The sequence below is a fragment of the Clinocottus analis genome, unplaced genomic scaffold, assembly GCF_023055335.1.
Source record: "Clinocottus analis isolate CAN_PGR_092001 unplaced genomic scaffold, fCliAna1.0.p SCAF_3, whole genome shotgun sequence".
NCBI lineage: Eukaryota > Metazoa > Chordata > Actinopteri > Perciformes > Cottidae > Clinocottus > Clinocottus analis.
Window position 1 is genome coordinate 23,229,981 of NW_027176042.1, and position 8,259 is coordinate 23,238,239.

General features: G+C 46.9%; 1 protein-coding gene across 2 annotated transcripts; it reads left to right on the top strand.

Moving 5' to 3' along the window:
- Positions 1–2,899: 2,899 nt before the first annotated feature.
- Positions 2,900–8,259, top strand: LOC137796538 (protein phosphatase 1 regulatory subunit 15B). Of its 2 annotated transcripts, XM_068594530.1 has the most exons (3): positions 2,900–4,026; positions 4,183–5,374; positions 5,948–8,259. In XM_068594530.1, the coding sequence occupies exons 1-3, from the start codon at positions 3,470–3,472 to the stop codon at positions 6,143–6,145; spliced, it is 1,947 nt and encodes a 648-aa protein (XP_068450631.1). In that variant the 5' UTR covers positions 2,900–3,469; the 3' UTR covers positions 6,146–8,259. The 2 variants fall into 2 exon arrangements, with proteins under 2 accessions (XP_068450631.1, XP_068450630.1); XM_068594529.1 differs by having other exon boundaries at positions 2,900–5,374.

An 8,259-nucleotide genomic window follows, 5' to 3' on the forward strand; every position in this document is an offset into this window, starting at 1 on the left:
TGTGTGTGTGTGTGTGTGTGTGTGTGTGTGTGTGTGTGTGTGTGTGTGTGTGTGTGTGTGTGTGTGTGTGTGCGCATGTACGCGCAGAGCTTTTGCCTCAATGTTGCTAACGGGATATTTTTATAGTGAGGATGCTTTGATTTTTCTATCTGTGGTGCACAAGAGGTGTGTGTGTGTGTGTGTGTGTGTGTGTGCGTATGTGTGTGTGTGTGCGTGTGTTCGTGTTCTCCTTTCGGCTCTTCCCTTCCACATTCCTTCATTTTTGTACTTTTTTTTTTTTAATCCTGTCATTTTGTATTGTCATTTTATTTTGGCGGGGTGTCTCTGGATTCCTGATAATCCGTCTGCAGAGAACATGAAAGGTGGAGTTTGAGTTTGTTTGAATGAATTCAGCCCCGGATGCTCTTCTGGGATCTTTATCCCCTAAATTGTCACGTACAGCTTCCACTGGAGATTACCCATCATGCACACCGGTTACTCCACCTCTTTCCTTTTTCAGAGCACCAACCACACGCTTCCCTTTTGTTCCCTCGAGTTCCTGCGGCGGCGAAAGATCCCGCCAAAGATGACGACTTCCGGTAACACTCGTCCTCTTCTTTCTATGTTTTTTGACCCTGGCGCTCTCCTGTAGTTCTTCAAAACGGATCCAATGACTCGCTTCCATATCGATCACGGCAAACGATGACGATTTTTTTTAAAATGGCGGGAAAATAAATTGCTGATTCCCGCTTTTTTTTTCTTTCTTTTTTTTGTATCCTATTCAACTGAACATCTTTGGGACAAAACATTTTAAAGACGTCGCCTTTGGAGAAACTGCGATGGACATTTTTACACAATTGTATCTACCAAACATTTAATTGATAAATCTGGAGAAAAAAAATAACCTGCAGATTAAGTATTAATTTTACAATAAATAAAAAAAATAGGGCTGGGCAAAGTTGAAAAAATGTAACTGATTAATTCAATAATGAAGTAAAAACTATTATATTGCATGCTTTTATTTTAAAGTAATGTTATCAGAACAATATAACAGCACTCTGGAGCAACAGCAAGTTAACACACACACACACACACACACACACACATAGTTTATGAATCTGGTACCAGAAGAAACATTCCTATTTTATGAGGGAACAACATAAACAGTGTGTTCAGTACTAAGGGTCCCTATGAGGGACAAACCACTCCTTTTGTCCATGTTCAGTCTGTTGCTTACCTTTTTAAAGATGTTAAAGACCAGCAATTGATTTACTTTATACAAAAGTGCTTTTCATGTTTTCCATTTTTTTTCGAGGATTAAAAAGTTAACTTGTTAATTTGCCCAGCCCTTTAAAAAAAAGCCCACATGCGTAGACTGATGAAGGTGAAGGTGAAGGTGGCCACACACTGAGTGAGCAGAATGTAAGTTCACTGGATCTTTACGACTGAAGCGTGACGATGTGTTTAGAAGCTTTTCATATTAATGTGAACTCATTTCATCCTCAACATGTTTTCTATTATTTGCACTACAAAATAAACTTGAATTGAAAAAAAATGGTTTATTTGTTTTTTATGTACATTTGGTTTCCTCTCCTTCTCCTCTGCCCTTCCTCTTCCTGCCCTCGACCACCTCCTGTCTCCTTTGTCTCTTCTTCCCGCCTCCTCCCTTTTTCCTGCTCTTCCTCCTCCCCCTTAATCCCTTGTAATGCTTCCTTCTTCTCACCTCCTCCCTTCTTGCTCCCTTTGTCCCCTTTCTCCCCCTTGCACCTTCCTTCTTCCTTCCCACTTCCTCCTCCTCCCTTCTTGTTCCCTTCATCTCCTTCTTCCTTCCACTTCTCTTCTTCCTTTCCACCTCCTCCCTTCTTATTCCTTCCTTCTTCTCGCCTCCTATACTGCCTCCTCCCTTGTCCTCCCTTCTTCATCCATCCTTATACACCTTTTTTCCTTTTATTTTCTTTTATACTAGATTTAAAACACAATAGTTTACTTTTGGTAGATTTTGTCGTACTTCCCGCTGTACTCTTCATCCTTTGAGGAAGACCAAGAAATGTGCTTAAAAGCTCTAGAAAAGAAGAATAAAACGTAATGTTAAAACACAAACTGAGATGTTAAAATCCAAACTCTTAGCGTTGTCCCTGCGCTGTTGGTGTGAAGCATGTTGTGTCGCCTGCACATGATGACGCACAACATCTGAAGGAAGAAAAGGAAGCTATAATCGTTCATGTTAAAGTACTTTAATACACTCGGACACTGATAAGAGCCGCCTGCACGGGCGGCTCAGCTGATAACACGAAGACCTTGGACTCTGGTTACGTAACCGGCAGCAGAAATATGTCACAAATATCATGTCACAAAAAACATGAGAGGTTTTCCTCAAATATCACACACACATGTTACCCTGCAGAGCACGGACTCACACATTTAACAAAGATTTAGATTTCAATCATACCTTTTTTTGCACAGTTTATTGTCATGCCATAAGTCTTGTTTTGTACTAATATTTTTGCATTATTTTATATTTGGATTCTTTAGCCATACCAGACCATTTGAGGGGCGGCTTATATTCTACATTTATTGATATAAATACACACAGTTTGTGCCTTACTGCCCCTTTTTTATATTTGTATTTAATGCTTTATGTCTATTCTATAATGTCTATTATTTCTTCTTCTGTGGTTGCCCTATGGTTTGTTAGGTTAACTGTATTTAAATGTATTATTTATTATTATAGAAATTTTATGAAATTTTACGTGTGCAAATGTTGAACAGAAATGTATTAAATTGAAATATATATATATATTAAAAAGCTCGTCGGGTCAGTGACACGCTCACTTCCGCCTCAGTAACACCGCGACGCTCCCTTACTGCCTGGCTGCGCGCGCAACTTCTCACGTTAATAGAAAGACGACTCATTCTCTACGATCCCTTAACTTTCTGATGAAATCTCTCACCGACATACGGAAGCGACACGGCGGTTAAAATAAGAAAATCATCGTTTTATTCGGGAAAATCTGGACATTATTACCACCGGAAGGAGATAAAAACAACAACAATCTGAAGCCAACAAAATTGTGTGTGTTTTTTCAATCGGATATTTCGAATTTAACGTTTACTCCTGTTGAGGCTACTGAGTTAGCCGCAAAGCTATTTAGGTTCTTCCGCTAAGCTATCCCCGCTCGCCGCTGTTGAAAGCCCCGTCGTCTTCTTCTGAAAGCGGATTTTAAAACAACAACAAAATGGCTCTTCTGTCGTCGACCGTGCTTTTTTCCTTCGCCGTCTTTACAAAGTCCTCCACCAGGAAGAAGTCCAACCACCACTCTCAGAGAGGCGTTAACGTCGCGGAGCGTGGCGGCGTCACGGACGTCATTCCTCGGGTTCCCTCCCGCTGCCAGTCGGTGTAAAAAAAACTATGTTTCACTAAAAAAAAAAACTTTAATTGTATTATACATGGATAATAACTTGCTATTTCTGCACTTTTTGAGTTGAAGAAATGTTGACAAATATGAGCGGCGATGGTTCGTCCTCCGCGGCCGGGCATGGGGTTGCCTCCCCCGGGCTTGCCGGTCAGGAAAGCTCGTGGATCGGCCTGCTGTCCAGGCCCGCGATGGCATTTCTGCAGCGATATCTCCCGGGCCGACCGCAAATCCCGATTCGGGCTGACGCGGGAGCCGGGTGGATCCTCGGCGGGGGTTTAAAGACCAGCTTCGTCGACGAGGAAAGCGATTTTTTAAGGCAGCTGGACGACATGATGCCGGCTTCCCACCTGACACACATGCGGTGTCAGCACGAAGGAGCCGCCGGCCCGCTGGAGCCGAGAGGCGGCAGCGGCACTTTACCGTGGCTGACCGCTGATTCTTTGCTGGAAATGGGGATTCAGACCCCGGAGGAGCTGGACTTAAATATCTGCCAGCAGACCCAGATTGGATATCTGTCTTCTGTCAGGACTTTTTTCAGTCATGTTCTGTTGAGCTCTGTGTCATTTCAGGACATAAAACCCACGGAGGAGCCGGTGGGGCCACCGGTGAAGAGCGGCAGAAGCAGGACATGGTGGGGCAGCTTCTGGCTCAGCGACGAGAGTTTGCAAAACGGGCCTCCATCGGACGTTTCCCGGTCGGAGCGGGTCCCCGTTAGGGGCGGCCTTTGTCCTCAACGACCGGCAGCGGAAACAAAAGCGCCCAAAACAACCGATCTGTTTGTCCACAGCTGGACGCTGGGAGAAACCGCTGGACCGACTGACCTCAAAGAGGATCCGTCCAACAATAGAGGCCTTCAAACAGTCCAGAACGCGGAGAAGGGCTTCGCCACAACGGACCACCGGCTCGCCATCGGTGGATACCTGAGCCGTTCGGGAGCTGCCGCCGCCTGCAGTGAGGTGGCACTCCTGACCCCGGATCAGGACAATGGCTACTCCAGCCTGGAGGAGGAACACTTTCAGGTCTGCCGCCTGAGCGCGCCGACGGCCCCGAGCGAGGAGCGGGAGGCCGACGCGGCAGAAATCGGTCCCGCCGACGAGACGATGGAGATGGAGATGGAAGAGGAGACCTCGGCGGAGGTAGAGTGTACATCAGGAAATATAGAGGAGGAAGAGGAGGAGGAAGATTCCGTGGAACCTGCGACGCTCGCCGACCCCCAGTGCCAAAACAAAGCCATTGCCTTCATTATGGGATGCCCCTGCAGCGACGACGAGAGCAGCAGCCAATCAGACGGGGAGTCCAGTGATGATGATGATGATGCTGGCTTCGACAGCGAGGGCGTGTCCGACCAGTCGGAATCGACCGACGATGAAGAGGAGGAGGACGACGACGAAGAGGACGACGAAGCCTCGGACAGTGAGGTGGACTCTGAGGCGGAGCGCCTGTGGAACTCTCTCTGCCAAAGCGCGGACCCGTACAACCCCCGCAACTTCACCGCCCGGCTGCACACCTCCTCCCCGCCCCGCGCCATCCCGGCCCCCGCGGCACCGTCCTCCTCTTCCTCCTCCGCCCAGTCCACCCCGGACTCCTGCCCCGACGTCGCCCCGCTGCCTCTCGCGGCCGTCTCGTCCTCCCCGACGTCCGGCAGCGATTTCTGGGACGACTCCACCTCGGCCAGCGAGGCGGACGAAGCGGAGAGCCTCCGCCTGCTGAGCTCCTTCAGCTGCTCCGCCGACCCTTACAGCCCCTTTAACTTCCAGGCCACGCTCAGGACTGTGAGGCCCGCCGTCGAGGCGGCGGGGCCCAGGGCGAGGAGCAAAGCCAAGAAGACCTCCCAGACTGCCTCCTGTCTCCTCGGCCCCAACCCGGCGGCATCTCCACCAAAGTACAAGAAGGAGGAGGCGGAGGAGCGGCTGGACAGCGGCTTCTCCGAGCTCTCCACCTCCACCTCCGCCGCGCAGACGGGCAGCGCCACCAAGAAGGTCAGTTGTTTCTTTTTCTCAAGTGTTCGTCTTCGAACGTCTTCGTCCCCAACAGACGGTCCGGGAAAAACCCAAAAGTGTAGAAAAGAGACGAAGCTGAGGAAAACTTTGACACCAAAGGATATTAGAATAATGCATTTTAAGATATTAATATCATTTTCACATTAGCCTGAAAGCCATTCTTTTACAACAAAACATAAAAGTAGGATTTTTATACAAGCGGAATGAGTTAAAATGACAACAAGACGAGAAGATGATGTTATACTTTTTCCACACGGAGGACGAGTTTCACATTTGACTGTCAAAGTAATTTGTGTGTGTGTGTGTCTATCTCTGTGTCATTGTCACACACACACACACACACACACACACACACACACACACACACACACACACACACACACACACACACACACACACACGTTTCACACCAGTGACTCATGTGGTCAACATGTTGACTGATCTGAGTCACAGACCACTTTAGGACTCAGGACAGTGTGTCATTCAATATTTAAAATGTCGTCTTCACGGCGACCATCGCTCAGTAACCGTGACTCTTCTTCTCCTCCTCAGGTCCGTTTCTGCGACGACGTGGAGGAGTTCTTCGCCAGCTGTAGCGAGGAGGAGGACCGCCGCGGCCCCTGGGAGGAGCTGGCCCGCGACCGCTGCCGCTTCCTGCGGCGCTGCCAGGACGTGGAGCAGAGCATCGCCTACTGCCTGACGCCGCAGCACCGCCGCCGGGTGTCCCGCCGTCTCGTCCAGGACGCCTGAGGACAACCCGCCCTCTACGTCCGGGACGCCTGAAGGTGACCCCCCTGTCGTATTGAGCAAATGAAAAGCTTCACTCGTTCACCAGTGAGTCGCGTTTTAGAGACGCAAGAGGACGAGCGGACGCTGGACTCGTTGCTGACAGACGTCTTCTCCCACTTTTGTTTCTGTATTCTGTCGCTTCGTCTCTGGAACTGAAGACTCAGAGACGCTTCGCGGCCGACCGGTGAGCCGACGGGCTTCCGTAGCGTTAGTTGAGAAGTTGTCATCGCCGCCTCTCTTTATTTTTATTTCAGGAGACGGAGAGACTTCTATAAATACCCGCAGCTGTCGGCTTCAGTTTCACTTTCAATTAACCGCCGAGCAGGGACACTCGAGAAGTTTCAGCAGATGATTTAAGTATCAGATTAAATGTTATGTCAAGAATAATTTAACCTCTTCTGGCCTCAAAATCCATCAAATGAATCGAATCATTATTATTTTTTTCTCTTAATGCCATATTATTCCATGGATCAATCGATTCAGTGTTTTACAACAGTGGGAACGCGTCCCTGAGTCACTTTACTGAGACGTATAAGCTGGAGGTTTCCACCTGAAACGCAGCCGAGGTGTTTGTTAAATGAATCGTCTTGTTGTTGTTGTTGTTGATCATCAAACCGCCGACTCGACTCGCAGAACAACCGGATTAAACCCGTTTTTTATTTGAGGATCGTTCAGCTGTTTTTCTTTTACAAGCTAGTTTTATCTTTTAAAGCCAAAGATTTAAAAGCGTGTGCGTGAGAGAGGGAGAGAGAGCGCGAGAGAGAGAGAGAGAGTGTGTGTGTGTGTGTGTGTGTGCGTGTTGGGAGGAGCGTCTGAAGGGTTGTAATCCGATTGCTTGTTTGTTTGTTTGTTTGATTTTTGCATGATTTGATCTCATTGGTCAAACGCTCCCTTCCCGCTCTCGCACTGATCACTGATCATCGATGCCTCGTGTTCTGCCTCTAATCAGTATGTGAATCAATGGTGTTAAAGTATGTGTGTGCTGCATGTTGTGTGTGTGTGTGTGCTAATGAAACGGCTGCACCACAACTTTAAAACTGGCAAAATTCACATTTTAAATTCAGGAGTCGGCTCACGATGTTTCTCCGCAGTATTGATTTTGATATGATTCAAACATTTTTAGAGATTAACATTAATGTTGTGATGGTTTGGTCGACAGTCTGAAGCCCGTCAGCAAATCTCCTTTAAAATAAAACTAAGAACGACCCGGCAGCTGTTAGACGTTAATCTGCAAATATTCACAAAAAAAATCTAAAACAGACCGGCCCTTTAAAAGAGGAAAAAGAAGTAAAAATCTAACGCTGGCTAGTTGGCTCAGACGCTGGCTAGTTGGCTCAGACGCTGGCTAGTTGGCTCAGACGCTGGCTAGTTGGCTCAGACGCTGGCTAGTTGGCTCAGACGCTGGCTAGTTGGCTCAGACGCTGGCTAGTTGGCTCAGACGCTGGCTAGTTGGCTCAGACGCTGGCTAGTTGGCTTGTTTAACACACGGCTTGTTTATTTCAATAAGGGCTTTATAAAATAAACTGAGGCTCGAGCAGATTGTTTATGAATGACTCTGTATTTCACATCTTAGTTTCAACTCTAGCAACGTCAGTAAAAATATATATTTATTTATTTTTGCGTTGTGTTCTTTATTGCCGTGAACAGAAACCAATCTTTGAATCATTTAAATTACGTTTACGTTGCAGTGTTGCAATGTGTCGGCTGGCCTGCGGAGGCGCTGCTGCGTCGTTATTATTACATATCAATATTTCTGTGGCACACGGGGGGTTTTCATGCATAGAAACTGTTTTGTGTCTGCATGTGAAGTCTCCTCACGGGAACGTCCCACAGATATTTGGTGTTTTTATCGCTTCTATTGTTGTGACTAATAATGAATAATCAGATTTTAATTTAGCTTTTTAAAAGGAGTCTAAGGTGGAAACAACGGGGTGAATCTTTTGGTGTTATTTCAGTCAAAAAAAAAAGAAAATCTTTTTATTTTTCTAATGCTTTGTTTGGGTAACGCGTTCTGCTTCATCGTTTCCTCACTACTGAATACGACCGGTTGAATATTAAATCAATATTTAATGATC

Excerpts from the sequence above, each read along its gene's own strand:
- LOC137796538 (XM_068594529.1), top strand. The coding sequence starts at position 3,470 with ATGTTGACAAATATGAGCGGCGATGGTTCGTCCTCCGCGGCCGGGCAT. Across the intron at positions 5,375-5,947 it reads CGGGCAGCGCCACCAAGAAG|GTCCGTTTCTGCGACGACGT; the intron begins GTCAGTTGTTTC and ends TCTCCTCCTCAG.